Below are 26,633 nucleotides of genomic sequence, written 5' to 3'. Positions count from 1 at the left end.
GATTATTGTAGATTTATCGGTGGTGATAGTGTTTCCTAGCCTCAGTGCAGTGGGCAGCTGGGAGGAAGTGCTCTTATTCTCCATGGACTTTACAGTGTCCCAAAACTTTTTGGAGTTAGTGCTACAGGATGCAAATTTCTGTTTGAAAAAGTTAGCCTTTGCTTTCCTGACTGCTTGTGTATATTGGTTCCTAACTTCCCTGAAAAGTTGCATATCGCGGGGGCTATTTGATGCTAATGCAGTACGCCACAGGATGTTTTTGTGCTGGTCAATGGCAGTCAAGTCTGAGGAGAACCAGGGGCTATATCTGTTCTTATTTCTGTCTTTTTTGAATGGGGCATGTTTATTTAAGATTGAGAGGAAATTACTTTTAAAGAACAACCAGGCATCCTCTACTGACGGAATGAGATCTATATCCATCCAGGATACCTGGGCCAGGTCAATTAGGAAGGCCTGCTCGCTAAAGCATATCCCAATTTAGGTCACCAAGCAGTACGAACTCTGAGGATAAATGGGGGGCAATCAATTCACATATGGTATCCAGGGCACAGCTGGGGGCTGAGGGGGGTCTGTAGCAAGTGGCAACAGTGAGAGACTTATTTCTGGAAAGGTGGATTTTTAGAAGTAGAAGCTCAAACTGTTTGGGCACAGACCTGGATAGTGTGATAGAGCTCTGCAGGCTATCTCTACAGTAGATTGCAACTCCACCCCCTTTGGCAGTTCTATCTAGACGGAAAATGTTATAGTTGGGGATGGAAATTTCAGAATTTTTGGTGGCCTTCCTAAGCCAGGATTCAGACACTGCTAGAACATCAGGGTTGGCGGAGTGTGCTAACGCAGTGAATAACTCAAACTTAGGAAGTAGACTTCTGATATTTACGTGCAAGAAACCAAGACTTTTGCGATTACAGAAGTCAGCAAATGATAGCGCCTGGGGAGTAGGAGTGATACTGAGGGCTGCAGAGCCTGGGTTAGCCTCTACATCACCAGAGGAACAGAGGAGGACTAGAATAAGGATACGGCTAAAGGCTTTAAGAACTGGTCTTCTAGTGCGTTGGGTACATAGAATAAAGGGGGCAGATTTCCGGGCGTTGTAGAAAAGATTCAGGGCATTATGTACAGACAAGGATATGGAAGGATATGAGTAAAGTGGAGGTAAACCTAAGCGTTGGGTAACAATGAAAGAGATAGCATCACTGGAGGCACCAATTGAGTCGGTCTCCGCGTGTATGGGGGGTGGGACAAAGGAGCTATCTAAGGCAGGTTTAGCTGGGCTGGGGGATCTACAGTGAAATAGTACAATATAAAGCAATCAAGGTGTAATTTGAGAGAGCTAAGACAACAGCTGGTAATGACGACACAGTTTGGGCCGAGGCTAAACATAAACAGGATGCAGTACCGTAAAAAGGAACAGTCCAGCAGACATCAGCTGTATAGCTGAGTTATCATAAGGTCTGGTGAACAGCAATAGGATAGTTCGGAGGTAGTTCGGGGGCTGCTAAAGCACTAGCGAGCAAGAGGGCACGGCTAGCGTGTGCTAGCAGGCCGGGGCTAGCAGATGGAATCTTCGTGGTCAACGTCGTAACGGGAAGCCTGTTGTAAAATCTACCTCATCAGACGATTTAGACGGCAGACCAGTCGTGTAGGATCGGCTGGGCTCCGTGTCAACACTAGGTGGTCCCGTCCGGTTGACAGAGAGGTAGATAGCCGGGAGATGGGAGATGGCCCTAGCTCAGGATGATTAGCCAGGCGAAGGGTGGCTACTTTGAAGAATAAAATATATTTTGATTTGTTTATGTGTTATTTCATAGTTTTGATGTCTTCACTATTATTCTACAATGTAAAAAATAGTGAAAATAAAGAAAAACCCTTGAATGAGTAGGTGTGTCCAAAATGTTGACTGGTACTGTATGTGATGGGATGTATAGACATTATGGACAGTATGTGGATAGAATATGTACTATATCTGAAGAATATGTGGATAGAATAGTATATGTACAGCAATAGTTGAATAGGATGGACTTGACTAGAATACAGTATATACATATGAAATGGGTAAAACAGTATAGTGCAACATTTCCCAAACTCGGTCCTCAGGACCCCAAGGGGTGCACATTTTGGTTTTTGCCCTAACACTACACAGCTGATTCAAATTATCAAAGCTTGATGATTAGTTGATTATTTGAATCAGCTGTGTAGCGCTAGGGAAAAAACCAAAACGTGCACCCCTTGGGGTCCCGATGAGAGAGTTTGGGAAACCCTGCATTGTGTTACCTGGTCTAATTAACAAAGTAAAGTTATTCTAATTAAATGCTCATTCTCATTGGTTAATAAGTGTGGGCGGGGTTGAGGAGAAAATGGATAAATGCTGTCTTTTTCTTCCAGCTCGTGGGTTGAACACCATTTACAATGTGCTCAATAGCAGTTTGTTTCGTCCTGTATGTACAGGCAGTTGATTTAGACTGTTCTGATAGACTCTCTTGAGTTAGGCTATGTTTAGAACTGGAAAAGGGGCAATCCCTAGCTATGCTGTTTAGCATTTAGGCCTAGTCTTAGCTGCAGTAGGAACCTTATTGAGGGGCTGAGCTTTAGACTCGCAGTCATCTGTCATTTTTGTTAGTTTTCTTATCCTGAATGTTGCTGCTATGGACAACTGTTTGAAACAACCCATGTATCCTGAAATCCAGCATCTGTAATAAATGCAAGTATTGTTTTTGTACAATCATGGGTCCTCATTCCCACCTATCACCTGCCTTGGCTACTCTGAGTCGCTATTCTACAAGTAACTATTGACTCAAAACATATAAGCTTTTAATGTATTAATTTGTAAAAATGTCTAAACAAAATTCCACTTTGACATTGTGGGTTATTGCGTAGATCAGTGACACAATCTCAATTGAATCAATTTTAAATTCGGCCTGTAATATAACAAAAGTTGCAAAAGTCAAGGGGTTTGAGTACTTTCTGAAGACACTATGTACTGAACGTGAGAAAAAAAAAGTAATTGTATAACATTGCGCATGCGCAGTCGGAGCTTGGTATTGAACTACTAGGTAAAATCCTTGAGCCAAAGTCTGATCCATCAATAGTTGGTTCTCCGGTAGCTGACTGTCCGTACATCATGTTTAGAGCCGCCGTCCGACTTTCAGTGTCTGGTGCCCGGAGTTTGACACGGACACAGCTCAGGTGTACAGGTATTGTGTTTTATAACCTAATTTCGTAGTTTGGGACGTTCATGCGGAAATCACTGTCGGCAGGCGTTCTTGGCTGGCTAGCTAACGGTAGCAGATTGTTGCTAGCACACAATCAGTTGCCGACGGAAAACTACAAAATACACGTTTTCGGTGAACTACAAGTGGTAGACGTGTTATGGATGCGCTATATCACTTTTCTCCTTAAAACAAATGTAAAGTTTGAAAGCGCGTTTTAATATTGAAGTGGATTTTTATTGGTGTCCTTGCAATGACCGACTGCTTGAGTGAGGCTTAGGCCTGTAGCTAGCAAGTTAACTAGCTAGCTAATGCCATACCCAGAATTTGGCTAATGCTAGCTAGCGAATTAGCATTGGCTAGCAGATGGCTGGTCAGACAGGTGTAGCTAGTTAAATGTTCTAGTTAACTAGCTTACGTTTGCATATAGACAGGAGTGGTTGTTAAACTCGAGATGCTAGATTGTGCTTATAAATCAAGGACTTTAGCTAGTACTAACAGACAGCAACTCTAGCTAGCAAACCAGCTCGGCTAACTACTTCTTAGAACTGCTGGTTAATAGTGCATGCTGCATAACCCGTTTATAGACGCTCACTGCTTTGGCGCTTATTGACGATGGTATCTTATGGCCAGCGGTATTTTGTTAAGTTCCCTGAGGCTCGTTCTGATCATGGGCGGCCACCTGTGCTAATTAGCTATGTAGCGTGCTCCAAGCATAAAAAAAAAAAAACATTTTAGTAATTTAGCAGACGCTCTTATCCAGAGCGATTTACAGTTAGTGAGTGCATACATCTTCATACTGGTCCCCCGTGGGAATCGAACCCACAACCCTGGCGTTGCAAGCGCCATACTCTACCAACTGAGCTACACGGGGCCACCTGTGTAAAGGCTTCAGTGCGGCTGGTGCCTAGACGAACTTAGCTAACCGCATACTCCATTAAAATACCTTCGGCAATAGTACTGTTTGTCCATGTTGAGATGCCCTAGCCTCAAAATAGTCCGAATTAATCTAAGAACTGAAATCTGTCATGAATTTGTTTTTACAGAGAAGATCTTAGTTGCACAATTTTTACATTTTAAAATGTTTGGTGCAGTATTTCGCAATGAGAAAATGTGCATGAAAACTAGTAGTCTCTCGTTGAATAACAAAACTTTATTGAAGAGTTGACCAATCACCGATGAAGGGGTGTGGACTTCGGCTCCGAACTTCCGCCTGCCTCAAGATAATTTGTGCCTGAACAGCCAAAAAAAACCTTACCGAATGAGAGCAGTGGAAGAATTGTCAGTCAGGCAATAATTTACTGTGATGTCAAACCTGGCTTACATTCCCTCACCCTGAATGGACTGTGAATAATTTAAGAAGTAATGGTGCCATGACTGCCATCTAGCTAGGTCATGCAAGTACACTGGCAACGAGCCAACTGGACTCTACAACCTTTCCTTTCCTAGTACACTAGGGCCGCATTTACACAGGCAGCCCGCATTTACACATTCTGATCTTTTTTCACTAATCGGTCTTTTGACCGGTCAGATCAGCTCAGAAAAAGATCAGTGATTTGTTCAAAATACCAATTGATGGGGAAAAAGATTAGTATTGGATTGCCTGTGTAAACACTGCACTAGTGATGTAGCTAAATACCCTTGACTAGTAAGATCCATTTGCTTGTGCTCTGCTGCGCAGTAAAATCATATCTGACTAAAATCATAACATGGCGTCAAGTGCATCAACCTCGACAAATGTTTTCACAAAATTTTATTTGAGTTTGATCAGCGTTTAGAGCAGTTAGCTGCTTTTCGTCATTGAGCAGAGCAGCCCAAGTGATGTCGTTGCTATGGATACTCAGACCCCCCCATGTTTTGCACTGGGCTCTGAATGTCTGGCAATAAAAGTGCTCTCTGGTGCTGATGAGTCTGAGGCGATGCTCTAGTCTGACTATAGTCTCTATTCCCCAAGGTACAAGAGGGAGGTGCTGACAACATTTGTCTAATTATCCATGTATCTTTTCCTGCAGCTCCCCTGGCCCAGAGGTGTTACTCCCATGGTGGGAAGCAGGAGACTGACGAGGAGTTTGATGCCCGCTGGATCACCTATTTTAATAAGGCAGATATTGATGCATGGGAGCTGAGGAAAGGTGAGTGAGGACACCACCTGGTCAGCCCTGGGATTATGAGGAGGAGCATAGTGCTGCATTGACTACTTGGAAGACTGTGTGTATATATAGAGCGCGCACTCTAGGGTTGTGGCGGTCATTAAATTTTGTCAGCTGGGAAATTTACATTTTTAGTCATTTAGCAGACGCTCTTATCCAGAGCGACTTACAGTTAGTGAATACATTTTTCTTTTTTATACTGGCCCCCCTTAGGAATCAAACCCACAACCCTGGCGTTGCAAACGCCATGCTCTATCAACTGAGCTACATCCCTGCCGGCCATTCCCTCCCCTACCCTGGACGACGCTGGGCCAATTGTGCGCCGCCCATGAGTCTCCCGGTCGCGGCCGGCTGCGACAGAGCCTGGATTCGAACCAGGATCTCTAGTGGCACAGTTAGCACTGCGATGCAGTGCCTTAGACCACTGCGCCACTCAGGAGATGTGAAATGTCATGCAAATAACTGCCGGTCTCACGGTAATTGACCGTTAATTACGAAACACGTTTAGCATCTCCGGCCTTTCACGCATAGCCTACAAGCCACTGATGCTGACCTTTTGGAACATGTACATTTGATGAAGTCTAATAAATACATTTACGCTGAACAAAAATATAATTTGCTGAATTACAGTTCATATAAGGTTCAGTCAATTGAAATAGATAAATTAGGCCCTAATCTATGGATCTCACATGACTGGGCAGGGGTGCAGCCCTGGCTATGCCCACCCATGGCTGCACCCCTGCCCAGTGGGTGGGCCTGGCTGCCCAGTGGGTGGGTCTATGCCCACCCATGGCTGCACCCCTGCCAAGTCATGTGAGATCCATAGGTTAGGGCCTGATTTTAATTTCTCCACTGGGGAGCCTGGCCCTGCGAATCAGAATGAGTTTTTCCCCACAAAAGGGCTTTATTACAAAGGTCTAAAGAAACACGTTGTGAAAATGTAGTCTATTTCAGAAGAACATAATAGCATATTCTCAGTTATCCTTACGTTAGGCTATGGCTCTAGTTCATTTAGCAGACAAGATTTGCTTATGATTCCAGTGGCGTTATTTTATAGTAAGACTAATACAATTGAACGGATCATTTGAAACAGGTCCTCCTTTATATTCTTTATTTACAGTTATTTATGTAACTTTAGTTGTGATTCAAACCTTAGGCTATATGTTCATGATGTGACTAACGAAGAGAGCATAAAGCTAGCTACATCTATGGGCTTATGTTTTTCTGTCGTGCGTAATGTGCATTAGCCTTTATCATATGTTTTGGATAACGGCACAATCATTTGGGCTTGCTTGGGCTCATTAAATGTCTTTAATGTAGCGCTCATAAAATGTTTTTTAAATGTATGGCTCATTTTAAATGTTTTTTTTTTTTTATGTATGGCTCCTCATGCGCAGGTAGCATCAGACTTGAATTTTCAATCAAAGCTCTAATCAAATCCAGACACATTTATATGCTTTTGAATGACCCTTCTGGTTTTGGCGGGAAATACCGGGTTCCCGAGTGGAGCAGTGGTCTAAGGCGCTGCATCTCAGTGCTTGAGGCATCACTACAGACCCCCTGGTTCGATTCCAGGCTGTATCACAACCGGGCGTGATTGGGAGTCCCATAGGGTGGCGCACAATTGGCCCAGCGTCATCCGGGTTTGGCCGGTGTAGGCCGTCATTGTAAATAAGAATTTGTTCTTAACTGACTTGCCTAGTTAAATAAAGGTTAAACAAAATAAAAAGACCTGGGAGTAAAGTGATTTATTCTTGGAATGGAACATTTTGTAAAATAAAAGTATGCACTTGAAGAGCGAATAGAGGACTCTTTTCCTGCGGTTCATTTTCCTGCGGTTCATTTTCATGCCAGCCAGGTAGGCTACTCCTGTTGTGAAGTGACGCGATGTGCTGCGGTCATGACTCGTGACTGTCGGTAAGACGGTCACCATGCCAACCCTATACTCAACCTGTTCTGTTTACTGAACCCCAATCTCTCTTATGAGTCTTCCCCGGGGGTACTGGTAGTAGGGCAGAACCAGCGCTCTAGATGAGCAAAATTTAAAGGAATGATTTGAGTAAAAAAAAAAAAAAAAACATTTGAGTCTCACAGACCAAGTGACTTGGCATCATTCATTTATTTTATTTTTTTAAGAAGCAACTGTTAAAAGTAGACTCTATCATCCTGTGGTAACTAACCTGACGTTGTTTGTCCAGGGATGAACACGCTGATTGGGTACGACCTGGTGCCTGAGCCTAAGATCCTGGACGCAGCCCTCAGAGCCTGCCGCAGGTTAAACGACCTGGCTAGTGCCATCCGTATCCTGGAGGCTGTCAAGGTGAGTTGGAGGATGCTCCTCTGAACAGGAAAATGGTGTCGATCAGTGCTACGAGAACATGTGTTGAATGGCAACGTTTCAGCATAACCCCTTTCTCTGACTGGCCTAGTCTTCGCTAGTCTATCCCCTATTCTGGCTTTTTCGTCTGGACATGAGGTATATGGCAAACTCCCAAGTATTTAATATTTTTTTTGTAATCATCATTCTACTCCGGAATAAGCAAAGTATAAAAGCTCTTATATGTGTGTATATATATATATATATATATTTTGCCACATCATCTGTCATTTTTCTCAAAGCAGTTGGTTTGATGTTCTTTCCCCAGGACAAATCTGGCCCCCACAAAGACATCTACCCATACTTAATTCAGGAGCTGCGGCCAACACTAGATGAACTTGGTATCTCCACACCTGAAGAGCTTGGCATGGACAAATTATAGATGGGTAGGTATCGAATGTGCACTCGACGTGCACTGTCTAGCCCTCCTATATACCCTGAATCCCAGATGTCCCAGGGGTGTCAAACATACGGCCCGATCCGGCCCGCGATGGGGTCAAATCCGGCACACGTTTTGTTTGTAATTTTAAATAATATTTCTAATGGAGGGGAGAAACAAACTCAATATGCTTTAAAATGACTAAAACCAAATCGAAACTGTAGAAATGATATAATTCATAGTTTTTGACTGTCCAGCTCGCTGATGATCACTGAAATAAAAGCTAGACAGTCCGAGCATTAACCAATGGATGGAGGACTATATTTTGGCTAATTAACAGCAAGGAAATATAACCAATTTTCAGTGCGGCACTACGGACCTAGGCAGTTATATAGATCTGAGAGGATTGCATAGGTGTAAGCAATATGGTGATGGCGCCATCTTGTATATTGCCCTTCGATATGCCTGGTGGAAATGCATCAATATTGCTTACACCTATCCAGGTTTAGTCACTGTCATGCCTAAACTAGGCCTCTTTAACTGAAATTCTTCTTTCTCTCTCCCTATTTTTCTCAGGGCTGCTGTTGTCTCTGGGACTCTCGGGGCTGCTGTTGTCTCTGAGAACTTTGTACTTCGTCTTTGCCTCGTATAATGTGTGATATTTAATTTGGGCCTTTATTAAGTTATTTTGCTTGTAAAATATTGATGAACCTAATAAAGGGAAAAAAATACTTTTTCTTGAATGTGTCACAAATGTGCTTTTTTGTTATTGTTTTGGGAGTTTTGGTATTTGTTCAACATTGCAGGTGATTGACTGAACTACAAATTACCTTGCAGCATAAATAACTATACATTATTACTTGTAGATCACAATTTAACCAAAATGCTTCACGTCTGCTGCAATGTCTAAAAAGCCCGCCCATGGCCAAGGTTGGTTGTTATAGTGACAAGATAGTCAGGTGACCGCTCTAACAGTAGAAATGCATGTCCTCAAAGATGGAAGGCAGGTGGGAGGAGGTGAGTTCGGGTGGGATTAGATTAGTTTAATAGTAATTACAGGGTATAGTGACATTCTTGAGCTCAACAATGCAGGACAAAGTGGTCCTCTGTAGCTCAGCTGGTAGAGCACGGCGCTTATAACGCCAAGGTAGTGGGTTCGATCCCCGGGACCACCCATACACAAAAAAAAAAATGTATGCACGCATGACTGTAAGTCGCTTTGGATAAAAGCGTCTGCTAAATGGCATATTATTATATTATAAAAACAAATGTAAAAAAAAAAAAATAGATATATTAACTGTGGCAATGATAAATGACCGTTGGGGTGGGTGCAGGGTAATGTCTGGGTGGGGGGGCAGGTAGCTGACTAGTGGTGGCTATTCAGCTGCCTGATGGTCTGGGGGTGTGCAGCATTTTCCTTTCTGTTTTTTGGTAGAAGCCATTGGCCAGTCTTACAGTTTTTGCCGTGATGCTCCTATACTGCCTGCGTCAGTGATGGAAACTGGGAGAACAAGCCGTGGCTGGGGTCCCTGAGCTTGGCCGGCACCTGGTGGTGTAGGTGTCCTGGAGAACATGTAAGCCTATTACTTCACGAATTACTCTTGCACTGCGCTACCGTGGCTACTAGTACATAGCAACTGGTGATGCAGTCTGATGTTCTAGTGCATTTTTGCCACCAGGGAGCAGAATCGAGTCATGAATTGGATAAGTACTGTTAACATATTTTTATATGCGGTTTTGACTAGAGTATACAGTTTATGTCAGTATTTACCAGAATGTACTTTTCATAGCAGGTTAGGCGCTTTAACGAAGCATGCATGTTAGGATAATTAAGTTGCGGGTAGGAAAAGGGTTAGCAAAAATGCACACAAAATCCACTTTTGACGTCATTTCACACAAACTATATTCTGTACAGCCCATGACCTTATTGTGCGTTCATCGCGCTGAAGCGCATTGATGGCTTCCATTATAAAATGGGGGAGACTATATCAACATGGCCAAAGAACAGACCTAGTTATGGATTTGTAGGCATTTTACACAATTATTAAAAGCATGATTTTGTAAACATGTAATGGTTATAGTTGGAAATTATGATATATAACTATGGAATGAAAAGAAATTGATAACCTTATTTATTTAACCTCTGTCCAGAGAAGACAAGACTGGTCTCCCCACCAGCATAACATGTGATCATACTTTGTAACTCTACTGTAGCATTGTGTAGATGTTTATTCGTGTTTATTCTGACAGACACAAGGAAGCACATTCGATGTGCAGGACAACACTTGATGGCTGTAGATTCGTGATTCGTGTGTTAGCATGGAAATAACTGAATTAGCAGGGAGCTAATATTACCTTTACATTTTAGTAATTTACCAGACGCTCTTATCCAGAGCGACTTACAGGAGCAATTAGGGTTAAGTGCCTTGCTCAAGGGCACATCGACAGATTGTTCACCTAGTCGGATTGGGGATTAGAACCAGCGACCTTACGGTTACTGGCACAACGCTCTTAACCACTAAGCTACCTGCCGCCCCCCATTACAATTACAGCATGCTAGCTAACTAGCTCTTACAGCAATACATACAAAAAGCACATCTCAGGATGCCCCCAATACCTAACAGGTACCATACACATATATACATCAGTACATAGTGAACTCGTACATCATGTAAATATGAAAATAGAATACAGTATTTTAGAACGTAACCGACTGCATGCATGTCAATATCAAACTGGGAAGATTTTACGTTCGCGATCTCACCCCTATCTGCAAGCATGACCAATGGCATAACACCTTATTGATATGTAAATTCAACCAACCAATAGGAATACATAAACATTGAATACATATTTTTGCAGTGTCAAGTGGAAACATAACTAACCCTGCTACACGTGCAAAATACATTGATCATCCATGGATACATGTATTGTTGATGGTGTTGGTTAGTAGGCTATATGCTCTGCTATGAAAAACAGCTTCACATAGCAGGCTACAGTTGCATAATTTATTCTATAAACACTGTTCATAGTAAATAGTATTTGACCTTGCTGTCAAGAGGAGCACTGTGGTAAGAATTGACCAACACCATGATGTTGCAAACGAAGAGGCACCACTTTTCAAGTAGGGCGGGCCTTCTCTTGTTACAGTGGGGGGTGTAGACTGCTAACCTATACAGGCAAAGACAATCAAGACTAGGATGTTTTTTTTTTATGCTCAGGCAGCGGTCAGGGAGGTGAGGCCCCGGCATTTACCACTGCACTGGCCTCCTCGCGACTCTTCCAATCACAACAGTTACAGGCGTTATATGCATTTCAACCGACATTTTATCATAGCAAACTAAATTGTAATGTAAATTGGTTTGCGTAGGAGAGAGAACGAGTGGAAAAAAAGGTTAAATTGGTAAACTGAGGAGAGGATGGAAAACTCGAAATCGCAAATGGTGAGTTTCGATCGAGTCAGTTCGCTGCTGGCCGACGTTTTCCTTTGGCACCGTGCCCCATTTAGTTAGATACTGTAACAAATTTGGCAACAACAGACGTGAAAGTGATATGTAGTTGTTTTACACTTTTGAAACTAATATTTTATCTACTATGATGGGACTACATTTTGTAACCTGGTCGGCAAATTGTTTACCTAATTCCTCGACGTAGTTAAACATTATTGAAACACTACTTTGGAAAACTAGGCTACTGTTGTACACGTCATGTTTGCTTGACCATCACCAGCGCGCAGAAGAGAGATCACATTTTAGAAAGATTGATACATTGTTGTCGATGGAGTCTTGTAAAAGAAACATTCGATAACATGTTTTCTATTCACCTTAAAACACTTTGTAGATTAATCATAATTGTAAATAAATCTGTTTGCATTGTTTTAATGTAATTTGGACCACGCGTTAGATTTATTCTTCTCAACAATACGTTTGTTTGAGCCATCCACGTGCCAGTGTATCCTATTTATAAAAATAATAATTGGGGACTGAACCAATGGTAATTTCAATAGGGGCCTATTTTATCTAACGAATTTGATTTAATAAATCATATTTTCCCTATTGATGCCTTATTGGGCATAATACTGTGTGGTAGGTAACTGTTCCTGTTTATCAAAGAAAGCATGCGTCTCCTTGCACGCTTTTTAAAGAGAACTTTTAACATGCGGAAAAATAAAATCAAAGCCAATTATAGAAACTGTGTTGACTCTTACACTGCCGCCATTTTCTTTCAGGTTAACTTACAGGCCTATATGTTAACAGCTGGCCATGCATTGTGTAGGTACAATTCTGAAGTGGAGTGGTTGAGGCTCTACCCAGAACCCTGGCTAGCAGATCCGACCCGCTTGCTTACTGGCTGCACTAGGGTCAGACAGCATTGCTGTGTATATTAAGACACTGCGTAGCCAATGTGAGATATATATTTACATTTTAGTCATTTAGCAGACACTCTTATCCAGAGCGACTTACAGTTAGTGAGTGCATACATTTTCATACTGGGCCCCCGTGGGAAACAAACCCACAACCCTGGCGTTGCAAGCGCCATTCTCTACCAACTGAGCTACAGGGGGCTTTCCCAGCCAGATGTGGCTGGGAAAACATACCTCAATCCAGGGATGAGAAATGCGTTGTACTCCAAATTGTCCCATTATTCCAACTGTTACACCGAGAAGATTGAACAACTGCTATACTTAAACTAGCAGTTTAATCTTTACGGTGTAACAGTTAGGATAATGGGACAATTCGGAGTACAACACATTTCTCATCCCTGGATTGAGGAACACCTTCAGAACCATATCTCATGCCGTTTTGGGTTTTGCCCTAGCACTACACAGCTGATTCAAATAACCAACTCATCATCAAGCTTTTCTATATATTTGAATCGGCAGTATAGTGCTAGGGCAAAAACCAAAACGGGGCGGGGGGAGGGGGGGGGGGCAGGGACCAGGGACGAGTTTGGGAATTCCTGTCTTAATATACACAGGAATGCTGTCCGACCCTGGTGCAGCTGTAAGCAAGCAGGTCGGAGCCGCTGGCTACCCAGAACCCCACATATAGAAAAATCTTACACCCCCCTTTTGTAACCTTTATTTAACCAGGAAAGTCTCATTGAGATTTGAAATCTCTTTTTCAAGAGCGTCCTGGCCAAGATGGGCAGCACCAAGTCATGACACAATTTTCTTCTTCTTCATAACTATACAAATAAGATATTCTATATTTGGGAAAAATCTGAATGTATCTGTGTGTACATTGTTTTTCTCTAGGCTATAAATTACTCAGTCAAAGGGACATAAAATCTCAGGAAAAATTCCATAATGTATCTTTTTGTACAATATTTTAACTTCCATACATCTGTGGGAAAAATAAGATATCTGTTTACAATATATTTACTCTACATTTTGAGACACTACTTTGGAGAACTAGGCTACTGTTGTACACATCATGTTTGCTTGACCATCACCAGCGCGCAGAAGAGAGATCACATTTTAGAAAGTTGTAGATTGATACATTGTTGTCGATGGAGTCTTGTAAAATAAACATTCGATAACATGTTTTCTATTCACCTTAAAACACTTTGTAGATTAATCATAATTGTAAATAAATCTGTTGGCATTGTTTTAATGTAATTTTGACCACGCGTGAGATTTATTCTTCTCAACAATACGTTTGTTTGAGCCATCCACGTGCCAGTGTATCCTATTTATAAAAAAAATAATTGGGGACTGTACCAATGGTAATTTCGATAGGGGCCTATTTTATATAACGAATTTGGTTAAATCTCTTTTTCAAGAGCGTCCTGGCCAAGATGGGCAGCACCAAGTCATGACACAATTTTCTTCTTCTTCATAACTATACAAATAAGATATTCTATATTTGGGAAAAATCTGAATGTATCTGTGTGGACATTGTTTTTCTCTAGGCTATAAATTACTCAGTCAAAGGGACATAAAATCTCAGGAAAAATTCCATAATGTATCTTTTTTGTACAATATTTTAACTTCCATACATCTGTGGGAAAAATAAGATATCTGTTTACAATGTATTTACTCTCTACATTTCGTTCCTTTCCTCTCCCTACAGCCCAACCTGTCCCAGGAGGCTAGTGGTGGTCTGGGTAGCCCTGTCGGTGTCAGACTAGAAGCTGTGATGGAGCAGCTCCAGAGACAACAGGAGGCCAAGCTGGAGATGGACCGGCAGGAGAAACACCTCTGCCAGGCCCAGATGATGTTTGCTAAACACGTAGCTGCGACCCGGATCACTGGAGCCCCCCTGGACTCTGCCTTCCTGGGCAAACGGGTGGAAGGGACCGGGACAGGAAGGACTCCTCAGATGGGTCAGCAACAAACAGGTGCTGGTGGTAGTAACGCCAACACTCAGAGCCTTGTGGATAGGGAGAACGGAGAAGAGGGACTGGGAGGTGAAGGGTCGGAGGAAGAAGAAGAAGAAAGGATGGAGGGTGAAGAAGAGAATAGTGACGATGATGATGATGGAATGGAGCATGGCCACATGACGAAGATGTCTCCCCTCCAACAGGATCGTCCCTCATCTTCTTTTTCTCTGTATTCAACCTCTTTGTCAGCAGCTGCCAAACACAGCGCCGCTTCCCCTCCTATGAATCTAAAGCGAGAGTCTGAGGAGAAAGACGTGTCTACCGCAGAACAACGCTTCACGCCATCCAACGGATTTGGAGATTGGAGCTTTGATGACGGACCATTCAAACAAGTAAGTTGTATTTCACTCCTCAGCCCTTACGCTCTATAAAAGTTTTTTTGGTAATATTTGACATTCCAAAAGCACGGAGTGCGATCTTCTTTCACTTGAAGAACGCTGGAATGGTGGTCTCTACAGGGAATGGTGGTCTCTACAAGGAATGGTGGTCTCTACAAGGAATGGTGGTCTCTACAAGGAATGGTGGTCTCTACAGGGAATGGTGGTCTCTACAGGGAATGGTGGTCTCTACAGGGAATGGTGGTCTCTACAGGGAATGGTGGTCTCTACAGGGAATGGTGGTCTCTACAGGGAATGGGGTAGCCTGAACTGTAGGAGGACACTGGTGGGATGTATGTTTTACAGAGGAAATTAGCTTTAGGTGTCCCATGTGCAGCGAACAGCCCAGCCGCAGACGTAACATTGAATCCACACACTTTAACATGTTACAAAAGTGACCATGTAGTTTTTTTTATTTTCTTCCGTGGATCTCATTTTGTCATTTTAACTATAATATCACAGCAGTTTCTATGTAATACAGGCTATTATCTACTGTTGGCCTACTGCCAAGTGCTATGCAGTCACTTTTAATGAATGGCTTCATTTGAAACTTGTTTAATTGCATTGCATAATGCTAGACAGTGAGAGGGAGAAGGGGGGACTTTTCTTCTTCTGTTGCATTGCAATGTTTCCCTCCCTCCTTTCTCTCTGTTGACCTACTCATACTGAGAGTCAAGGACCGAACGCTGGCACACTGCCATCTCTGCTCCTGCTGATAGAATAATATAATAGCATACAATGTCCCCCAAAACTGTGTTTTTATGCAAAATGACTTAATAGACTAGAATGATTTGCATAGAGCCTTCATTTGTATATTCTCTTGACAGGCTGTTACATATTTATTTATTTACTATTATTATTTTTTCACCTTTATTTAACCAGGTAAGCCAGTTGAGAACAAGTTCTCATTTACAACTGCGACCTGGTCAAGATAAAGCAAAGCAGTGCGATTAAAAACAACAACAGAGTTACATATGGGGTAAAACAAAATATAAAGTCAAAAATACAACAGAACATGTATATATTTACAGTGTGTTCAAATGTAGCAAGTTATGGCAATAAATAGGCCATAGTGCAAAATAATTACAATTAGTATTATATAAATTGAATAGCTGTCCAGCACACTGAGATTCATACGGTTTTAGTAGTGGTGTGTGATCCTTATTGGACATGAACACATGACTTTGGCATTGCTTGTAGCACCACCCCAATCCTCTTACCAATTGGGCCACACAGACATGCTGGCTCTGGTCCATCATCCTGCAGTGCTGCTGCTGCCTCCTGCTCCTTCACATGTGGAGGTCAGGCAGAGAGCTCAGAGAACGGTGTCCTCCTGGCAGCTAGCCCAACAGGAGGGGGTTTATTCAGCCGGACGCTCCAGGGTTTTCCCACCACCTCCTCTCTCCTCGTGTGACTTCTTGCATGCGTCCCAAATGGCACCCTATTCCCTATAGGGAGCACTACTTTTGACCTGGGTTCTGGTCAAAAGTAGTGCACTATATAGGGAATAGGGTGCTATTTGGGAGGCTACCTTCCTCCACACAGAAGGGTTCTTGGCAGAGCTGAGTAGCCTTGGCCACTGTCCAAAACACTGTTGAATGAATGGGGAACTACTGGAAGCAGCTGGTTCAGAATAAGATGTGATGGGCCATAAAGTGGGAGACTAGTATTTGTGAAATGAATATGACCCCAAAATAATTTTGGGGGGCAATCCAGGTATTTCAGTAACAAACCTCAAAGAACAAACAAAAGGTTGGACATAGACTGAGAAAAAACACTTTATTCAAGTTTGAGTTTTAGCTGGGTGTGGTGTGATGTAGCTGGGTGTGGTGTGTGATGTAGCTGGGTGTGGTGTGATGTAGCTGGGTGTGGTGTGTGATGTAGCTGGGTGTAGTGTGATGTAGCTGGGTGTAGTGTGATGTAGCTGGGTGTGGTGTGTGATGTAGCTGGGTGTGGTGTGTGATGTAGCTGGGTGTGGTGTGATGTAGCTGGGTGTGGTGTGTGATGTAGCTGGGTGTGGTGTGTGATGTAGCTGGGTGTGGTGTGTGATGTAGCTGGGTGTGGTGTGTGATGTAGCTGGGTGTGGTGTGATGTAGCTGGGTGTGGTGTGTGATGTAGCTGGGTGTGGTGTGTGATGTAGCTGGGTGTGGTGTGATGTAGCTGGGTGTGGTGTGTGATGTAGCTGGGTGTGGTGTGTGATGTAGCTGGGTGTGGTGTGTGATGTAGCTGGGTGTGGTGTGTGATGTAGCTGGGTGTGGTGTGTGATGTAGCTGGGTGTGGTGTGTGATGTAGCTGGGTGTGGTGTGTGATGTAGCTGGGTGTGGTGTGTGATGTAGCTGGGTGTGGTGTGTGATGTAGCTGGGTGTGGTGTGTGATGTAGCTGGGTGTGGTGAGCTTTAGCTGGGTGTGGTGTGATGTAGCTGGGTGTGGTGTGATGTAGCTGGGTGTGGTGTGATGTAGCTGGGTGTGGTGTGATGTAGCTGGGTGTGGTGTGATGTAGCTGGGTGTGGTGTGAGTTTTAGCTGGGTGTGGTGTGATGTAGCTGGGTGTGGTGTGTGATGTAGCTGGGTGTGGTGTGTGATGTAGCTGGGTGTGGTGTGATGTAGCACGGTGTGGTGTGTGATGTAGCTGGGTGTGGTGTGATGTAGCTGGGTGTGGTGTGATGTAGCTGGGTGTGGTGTGTGATGTAGCTGGGTGTGGTGTGTGATGTAGCTGGGTGTGGTGTGTGATGTAGCTGGGTGTGGTGTGTGATGTAGCTGGGTGTGGTGTGTGATGTAGCTGGGTGTGGTGTGTGATGTAGCTGGGTGTGGTGTGATGTAGCTGGGTGTGGTGTGATGTAGCTGGATGTGATGTAGCACGGTGTGGTGTGATGTAGCTGGGTGTGGTGTGAGTTTTAGCTGGGTGTGGTGTAAGATAATGAGTGCAGATTTCTTTAGAGGTGCCTGACGTCAATCTTTTAAAGGGAGTAATACATTCTTACATTCTTTTAGGGGGGCCCCCCCAAGGTCATGTACCCACTACACAGCCCCCCTGTAATTTCAATCATTCATTAAAGACAGGGGTGGAGAGGGGATTGGTTTGAGAATATTACATCTTTCTGATTTTATTGTGTCAATCCATTTAACAAACCTTAAAGAAAGATACTTCCCCTATCTCTGTTTAATTCAAACATGTCTCTCAGTGAGATAAGTACATCAAAAGCGGTTTGAATTGGATGGGTGTAGTACAAGGATAGTGTCCTGGATCAAGAATAGGTCTGCCTCCATGCTTTAATTGCACCCCATAGAGTAGTTTTCCTCCTCGGTCCCGGGGTCAGATGTCATTAAAGACGGAGGTGGAGAACCAAACTGGTTTGATGGCACTGTCTGTCTGTACAAAGGCTAGCAGATGCCATAAAACCCATTTCCAAATGAGAGAGTGGAGGATGGGTTTTCATTTTAGAGCTTCTTACTCATTAGATGACGCAAACCCAGGTAATCTATAAATGTACCCTACAGCTTTAAAACCAGATTATTAGACCTAAACATTGTGTATCTATGGCTCTGGTTAAAAATATAGGGGCTGGTTTCCCAGACAGATTAAGCCCAGTCCTGTTCTAAAATGCTATTTTAATGGAGATTATATCCATTGAGCTTGATTTTTGTGTCTGGGAATCAGGCATGTATTTAACTGTTCAATCATATTTAAGGAAGTAGCCACTAATATTACACTTCTTTCTTTGACTGACTCTCTGCCTGTCTCCTGCTGGATCTCTGCTTCCCTATGTGCGTACACACACACACACACACACACACACACACGTCCCCCTAACCAGGCCCCACCACCCCTCCACACTCATCCCAGTGTGGATGTGGTTTAATCACAGACTCTGGACAGTACTGGGCACAACATGGCCCTGCCTTCTCTATAGCTGTTTGTAACATGCTATATTTTTTGAGGGGTTAATTTTGTACCAAACATTGCAATCTTTTTGTGGTCATGCAGATAAAGGATGAGCTACAGAGAAGGTTTCATATGGTGTTAATGGTCCTCTGTAGCTCAGTTGGTAGAGCATGGCGCTTGCAATGCCAGGATAGTAGGTTTGAATCCCGGGACCACCCGTACGTGAAATTTATGCACGCATGACTGTACGTCACTTTGGATAAAAGTGTCTGCTAAATGGTATATGTTAATATTATTAATGGCAAAATTGATCCCATATCTTCCACAATCAGCACATGACATAGTTGTTTAACATGAGTTTAAAGGGGTCTTTCAACGATACAAATGACCTTATGAGTGAAGCCCAAGAGGAGATCTTCTTTAGTATTGCACTTCTGTAAAAAAAAAAAAAAAGAAATCAGAATTTGTTATTTTGTCTTAACGAGGCTAGCCTGGTTAAATAAATGAAATCAATTCGGCACTTACCTCATTGACCACCCCTGGTCCTTGCATAATTCAGCTGTCGCTCGGCAACGCTTTGTGCTGCAGTTTGTCACAGCTGCACATGATCAATGGAGCCAAACACACGGCCCTGATGATGGGTTTTATTCTGGCCTCATTTACGCTGATTGATGAGGACCAACTGTCTTGTGGATACAAGATGGTTTTATAAACCAAGTAGAGAAGGTTAAAGGGTCTGTCTTTACATTAGTTCTGCCTAGGGGGTGTAACGGTTCACCAAACCCACGGTTTGGTATGTATTGCGGTTTTGGGGTCACTGTTCGGTTTTTCGGTACAGCAGGAAAATTTTAATGCGATTCACAATGTTCATCGTTCACAATGTTCCTTGCATTGTCGTTGTGACCGGATCGACATGTTGGGCCTCTCAAGTTTCCATTCTGATGCTGCATTTGTAACCATGTAGGAGGGAATTTAAGTCATAAATAAAAGTGGGATGAATTCATGTGATTTGAACTAGTTGAGAAATGCCGATTTGGCTAATTGCCAACAAGCTGTGTAAACCATAAACTAAAAGTACAGCTGTCATGCGTCGTAAACAAATTACTGGGTTCAAAAACCACATTAATAGATTGCTTTTTATAAATACTGTTTTGTTGTTGCATTTAACTGCCGAAAAGAATGTTATAGAGGCCATTTCCTTAGTAGATGACGTCAGAGGTCACCATGTGGGAGAAAGACAGACGAGTTTCCCGTTAGTAATTACCAGTTTGAGAGCTTTTCAAGTGGATTATTCCCAGTCGTATGTGGTAGATTCCCACTTCCCACTTGGTTACGAACGCACCATGACACTGCCTCCTTCAGCACCAGATGCGCACTTGTGACTCTCATAAAGGGGGCGTGTCTGTAGCACAGCGGTACATCTCCCACTCCGGGGTGATGTGATTGGGCTGTCACTGTTAAGTAAGCGCAATACAATTCAATTTCATTGAAAACTTCTACTTTAGCTTGCTTATATAGAGTGGTTACTACCTGTTTGCTGCGCCTCACAAAAGGACCGTTTTTAAAATGCGGCAATTAAGATTAGAATTTTACAACGTAAAACAGGTACAGCGGGAAATAGGCTCCAGTTCAGGGAATAGCCTGACATCAAATCAAATCAAATTTTATTGGTCACATGCGCCGAATACAACAGGTGCAGACATTACAGTGAAATGCTTACTTACAGCCCTTAACCAACAGTGCATTTATTTTAAACAAAAAAAGTAAGAATAAAACAACAACAAAAAAAGTGTTGAGAAAAAAAGAGCAGAAGTAAAATAAAGTGACAGTAGGGAGGCTATATATACAGGGGGGTACCGTTGCAGAGTCAATGTGCGGGGGCACCGGCTAGTTAAGGTAGTTGAGGTAATATGTACATGTGGGTAGAGTTAAAGTGACTATGCATAAATACTTAACAGAGTAGCAGCAGCGTAAAAAGGATGGGGTGGGGGGGCAGTGCAAATAGTCCGGATAGCCATGATTAGCTGTTCAGGAGTCTTATGGCTTGGGGGTAGAAGCTGTTGAGAAGTCTTTTGGACCTAGACTTGGCACTCCGGTACCGCTTGCCGTGCGGTAGCAGAGAGAACAGTCTATGACTAGGGTGGCTGGAGTCTTTGACAATTTTGAGGGCCTTCCTCTGACACCGCCTGGTATAGAGGTCCTGGATGGCAGGAAGCTTTGCCCCAGTGATGTACTGGGCCGTACGCACTACCCTCTGTAGTGCCTTGCGGTCAGAGGCCAAGCAGTTGCCATACCAGGCGGTGATGCAACCAGTCAGGATGCTCTCGATGGTGCAGCTGTAGAATTTTTTGAGGATCTGAGGACCCATGCCAAATCTTTTTAGTCTCCTGAGGGGGAATAGGCTTTGTCGTGCCCTCTTCACGACATGTTGTGTTTTTACTCAAGAGGCTCTAGAACGCACCTAAAGGCCTAGTGTTTTTTTATTTTGTAAATTTTTTGGTAGGTATTAATTTGGGTTTACAGTGCGGACCGAACCGTCGGTACACCCCTAGTCCTGTCCCACCCTGTGGGTCCTGCCCCTCTGGAGAGAGGTAGTAGTGGTGGAGGGTTTCTTTTTCTTTCTGTCAAGTTTCTTGTCATTCGTTTGGATATTTATTTTGTCTTAGCTTTGCTCCCTTACTTGCATTGTGTGGTACAGGATGGTAATGTTTGGAAAGAGAGGTTTGAGATCATAGAAATATCTAAAGTGGAGTTTGAAGAATTGTCCAACTTGCTACGCCAGACAAATCTTTGATCCGTTTTAGTAGCCTAGCGTTCTCAATTAGCCTTATTGGGGGGAAAAACACTTCGCTTTTATTTTCTTAATGGCAATACTACTAAAACAGTGTTCTAGCAATCTGGTGTCTTCAAATGTTTCCTTTTTTAAAACAAAGCTTTGGAGATGAATAGCCTATCAGTCTTAAATTGCAGAATGACCACATGACAAGAGCAAAAACTACCCAAAGTGCTGATGCTGGGCCAGGGCCAGCAATGTTTAATCCTGGCGTGTGACCAGGCACACCAGCTAACCATGACATCATTGAGCTAACGCTGTTGGATAAAGACCCCGCTCAGATAATAGCCCAGGGCACAGCAAGGGGCCAGATCAATTATTTTGACTTGGAGAGTGGAGGCTCAATAATTTGATTTAAAGATCATTTGGATTAAAGATTTGCTCCCCCCCCGCCGTAACTGTGAAGTGTGTTTAGGGATAAGGTTTCACAGCTGGACCAGCTGCACTGCTAGTAATGAAGCTCATTACTATGAAAAAAGATTTGCTTTTACAAAGGGTTTTGTAGCGTAGATGTACAGTATGTTAGATTAGGGTTTTAGGCACTTTTATCACATTGTGTTCATACATTATTATACTGAACAAAGCTGAAATAATGAGCTGATTTATAAAAGATCCTAGAAATGTTCCATACACACAAAAAGCTTATTTCTTATTTCCCCGTTATTGAGCATTTCTCCTTTGCCAAGATAATTCATCCACCTGACGGGTGTGGCATATCAAGAAGCTGATTAAACAGCAGGTGCACCATTCCTGCAGGCAGCAACACCAGTGCTGTTGCCAGACAATTGAATATTTGTTTCTCTTCCATAAGCCGCCTCCAACGTCGTTTTAGAGAATTTGCCAGTACGTCCAACCGGCCTTACAATCGCAGAACACATGCATGGCGTCGTTTGGGCGAGCGGTTTGCTGATGTCAACGGTGTGAACAGAGTGCCCCATGGTGGCGGTGTGGTTATGGTATGGGCAGGCATAAGCTACGGACAACGAACACAATTGCATTTTATCGACAGCAATTTGAATGCACAGAGATACCGTGACGAGATCCTGAGGCCCATTGTCGTGCCATTCATCCACCCGCCATCACCTCATGTTTCAGCATGATAATGCACGGCCCCATGTCGCAAGGATCTGTACAATTCCTGAAAGCTGAAAATGTCCCAGTTCTTCCATGGCCTGCATACTCACTAGACATGTCACCCATTGAGCATGTTTGGGATGCTCTGGATGGACGTGTACGACAGCATGTTCCAGTTCCCACCAATATCCAGTAACTTCGCACAGCCATTGAAGAGGAGTGGGACAACATTCCACAGGCCACAATCAACAGCCTGATCAACTCTATACTAAGGAGATGTGTCATGCTGCATGAGGCAAATGGCGGTCACACCAGATACTGACTGGTTTTCTTATCCACACCCATACTTTCTTTTAAAGGTATCTGTGACCAACAGATGCATATCTGTATTCCCAGTCATGTGAAATCCAGATTAGGGCCTAATTTATTTATTTCAATTGACTGATTTCCTTATATGAACTGTAACTCAGTAAATCTTTCAAATTGTTGCATTTTTATATTTTTGTTCATTTATAGTTTGTGTGTATTATTGGATACAATTAGAGTTTTAGATCAACTAAGTGATTGAATTGTGGAAAAATAGAAGTTCCCTGAATGTTTTTACCCTTTTCTGCTGTCTGTTGGAGGGTCAACCTCTTATCTTTAACAAACAGTAAGCGGTCAGAATTGAAAGCTTAGAAAGTAAGCACTGAAAGGAGATGACTAAGTGGAGCTCTTTTGTCAATAGATCCATAGTGGGCTTTCACTGTCTATCTCCTCAACAGGGAAGGGGATCTTATTTGAACTGTCTCTATCTCCCCAATAACAGGGAAAGGGTTTTTACTCTCACTTTATTACCGACCGAGTCACTCAGATCAGGGTAGGGGCATCTGCTTCTCCATCAATAGATGGGTCCGGTCTATTGGCCGGTTGCCCAGGGCAGCCAGACTGCCATTATTATAATAATATAGAGCCACAGGTCTGGCCATTATTGCTGCTTTATGCAACAGCTGTACTCACAGAGGGGTACTGTTACGGGGCTCTACAATACGGCCTTTACAATGGATTGGATGCATCTGTCTGTGTGGATTGACTGCAGTTAAAGCATGACACACAGGGAAACATACAGGGCTTTTCAATGGATTTTGTGTAGATGGACTGTTCCTGAAGAATAACCTCGACCCCAGCTGTTCTAGGTTTGGTGGTCTCCAGAACTAATGTGTATCTGGCAACATGAGAGAACCCAAAGAATAGAACACAGGGAGCATGAAGGAAAAGTAAGTTGTTAGAGAAAATCAACATGTCTTTTCACAGAAATGTCTTGAAATAGTTTCAATTTTTTTGTATTTTGATTTGCCCTATTCTTATCGTACACTTTCAAAACTCTCAAATTTTATTCACACACAGTCTGTTAACGCAGAGACAATACGTCCCAGCAGGCCTTTACACACTGTTGCACACCCCAGTCTCGCTAACCCCTACCCAGGCCTCCCACCCCAGCCCTCCCACCCCAGCCCTCCCACCCCCTTTCCTACCCAGGCCTCCCACCCCAGCCCTCCCACCCCCTTCCCTACCCAGGCCTCCTACCCCCTTCCCTACCCAGGCCTCCCACCCCCTTCCCTACCCAGGCCTCCTACCCCAGCCCTCCCACCCCCTTCCCTACCCAGGCCTCCTACCCCCTTCCCTACCCAGGCCTCCTACCCCCTTTCCTACCCAGGCCTCCTACCCCCTTCCCCTACCCAGGCCTCCTACCCCCTTTCCTACCCAGGCCTCCTACCCCCTTTCCTACCCAGGCCTCCTACCCCCTTTCCTACCCAGGCCTCCTACCCCCTTTCCCACCCAGCCCTCCCACCCCCTTCCCTACCCAGGCCTCCTACCCCCTTCCCTACCCAGGCCTCCTACCCCCTTCCCTACCCAGGCCTCCCACCCCCCTTCCCTACCCAGGCCTCCTACCCCAGCCCTCCCACCCCCTTCCCTACCCAGGCCTCCCACCCCCTTCCCTACCCAGGCCTCCTACCCCCTTCCCTACCCAGGCCTCCTACCCCCTTCCCTACCCAGGCCTCCTACCCCCTTCCCTACCCAGGCCTCCTACCCCCTTCCCTACCCAGGCCTCCTACCCCCTTTCCTACCCAGGCCTCCTACCCCCTTCCCTACCCAGGCCTCCCACCCCTGCCCTATCCAGGCCTCCCACCCCTGCCCTATCCAGGCCTCCCTGCCCCTACCCAGGCCTCCCACCCCCTGCCCGACCAGGCCTCCCATCCCAGGCCTCCCACCCCCTTTCCTACCCAGGCCTCCCATCCCAGGCCTCCCACCCCCTTTCCTACCCAGGCCTCCCACCCCACCCCCACCCGGCAGCACTACACCCCTGATTATACTCAGTTTTCCAAAATGACCACCAACCAGCTCCATAGGGCCATATTGGAAGGGAGTCACATGGCCATATCTCCATAAATAATTGGTACATACAGCCCAATGATGGTGTTGTGGAAATTCTTACATCCTCTTATCACTGATAATAATCATTACATTTTAATGGAAGCATTTAGATTTTAGCTTCTATATCATAATATTCTATACTCCTATTAAAGTAAAAACCAGACACTTCATCATTTCACGCTCTTCATTCTGGGTTATACAATCTAATTAGTATGGTAATACTATCATCATAATAAAGGTTATACTTATATTAAGTATAAAAAATACACACATACACAGCATGTTAAATAACACAATTTAGACAAACTAAGAAAAAAACACACAAGCTGCAGCCCATTTGGCAACTTGGGATCCGCAACTTCCGAACAGGGATTCCAACCAAGTTGCAGGCACACACACACTGGTTGTGGGGAATTATTCTTAGCAACAGTGGCAATGTATTCGGCGAGATCAGTCATATTAGAATAGTGATCTGGGACAAAAGTACAACATTCATCGCCAATGATTGCACAAGTGCCCTCCTTGACCTGCCCAAAAAATAGTTTTGCAGAGACAATTTATTATTTTAGTATTGCCAATTTTCTCTACTCCTCTAGAGATCTCCCGAATTCGGTCTAGGGCACATGCATATTGACTTTCACAGGGAAGAGATGTTATAACACTTTCACACCAACCTTGATAAGAATGAGATTGGGGCAAGTTTAGGCCAAGCTACAATCTAGTGGCTCTCATCACAATTTAGGGGAATAGCTCTGTCTCTAGAAGCCTCGCCTTTCCAAATCATAATTATAACTATTGATAAATTATCCAAGCCAAATTTAGAATGACAGAAACAAACGTGAAGCACTATCACTTTAATTTAAGACCCTCAACTTAGCACACACCGATTACAGGCAGAATGTACATTTTACATTGACATACAGTATATATATATATTCTAGCATTAACTTTTCTCATCGCTTGTGGTAACGACAGATTGGTATCTCAATGCATTCTTAGTCTAAATTACTATACATTTCGCAGTGTGCAGACCTCCACAATCAACCTGATACCCCAAATAAACCATTTTGGATAAGCCTAAATTAATTACGGGGCGTGGTAATTAGACCACTGCGCCACTCGGGAGATTCAGATAGTGTTTCAGTTCTTCCTTCTAATGGCACATGTTCAAAGTGGATGGCCCCTTGATAATGTCACACCTGAGCCGCCACTGTCCTTTTACAGTCCATTATGTCTTGTCCATTTTCCTACCAGTACACCAGCAAGTTTGGACTGGATCTCTCTCTCTCCGTGCTCACTCCACGTGGACTCATGTCGCACTCCTGAGAGAAAAAGGCATGAGAGAAAAGGCAGTTGATAGCTTCGACTGGATGCTGTGTAAAGGTCGCTGGCTCGGCACTCAGGTCTCACGGTAGAAGTGGTGAAGGACCATACTGAATGCCGTTGTCGCCATTACTTCAGCCGGGTTAGGGGGGGTTGAGGTTCACACTGTTCTTGGTCAAATTATCCCTTCCATGCATCTAGACACCATCTGTGGTCACCTTCGCCATAAA

The 26,633-nt window shown here is 43.8% G+C and overlaps 2 protein-coding genes across 2 annotated transcripts in view; both read left to right on the top strand.

Moving 5' to 3' along the window:
* Positions 1–3,026: 3,026 nt before the first annotated feature.
* Positions 3,027–8,858, top strand: LOC121540790 (cytochrome c oxidase subunit 5A, mitochondrial). Its single transcript, XM_041849884.2, has 5 exons — positions 3,027–3,194; positions 5,222–5,341; positions 7,558–7,679; positions 8,005–8,122; positions 8,692–8,858. Exons 1-4 carry the CDS (start codon positions 3,122–3,124, stop codon positions 8,116–8,118), a joined length of 429 nt encoding a protein of 142 aa, XP_041705818.1. The 5' UTR covers positions 3,027–3,121; the 3' UTR covers positions 8,119–8,122; positions 8,692–8,858.
* Positions 8,859–11,289: 2,431 nt separating this feature from the next.
* LOC121540791 (AT-rich interactive domain-containing protein 3A-like) overlaps positions 11,290–26,633 on the top strand; it is a 39,715-nt gene continuing 24,371 nt past the window's right edge. The window contains exons 1-2 of the mRNA XM_041849885.2: positions 11,290–11,558; positions 14,190–14,831. Of these exons, the coding sequence (XP_041705819.1) occupies positions 11,535–11,558; positions 14,190–14,831 (666 nt within the window). The 5' untranslated portion in view covers positions 11,290–11,534. The remainder of the gene's footprint in view (positions 11,559–14,189; positions 14,832–26,633) is intronic.

The sequence above is a fragment of the Coregonus clupeaformis genome, chromosome 26 (genome assembly GCF_020615455.1).
Source record: "Coregonus clupeaformis isolate EN_2021a chromosome 26, ASM2061545v1, whole genome shotgun sequence".
Taxonomy (NCBI): Eukaryota; Metazoa; Chordata; class Actinopteri; order Salmoniformes; family Salmonidae; genus Coregonus; species Coregonus clupeaformis.
This window is presented reverse-complemented; position numbering and strand designations above follow the sequence as displayed.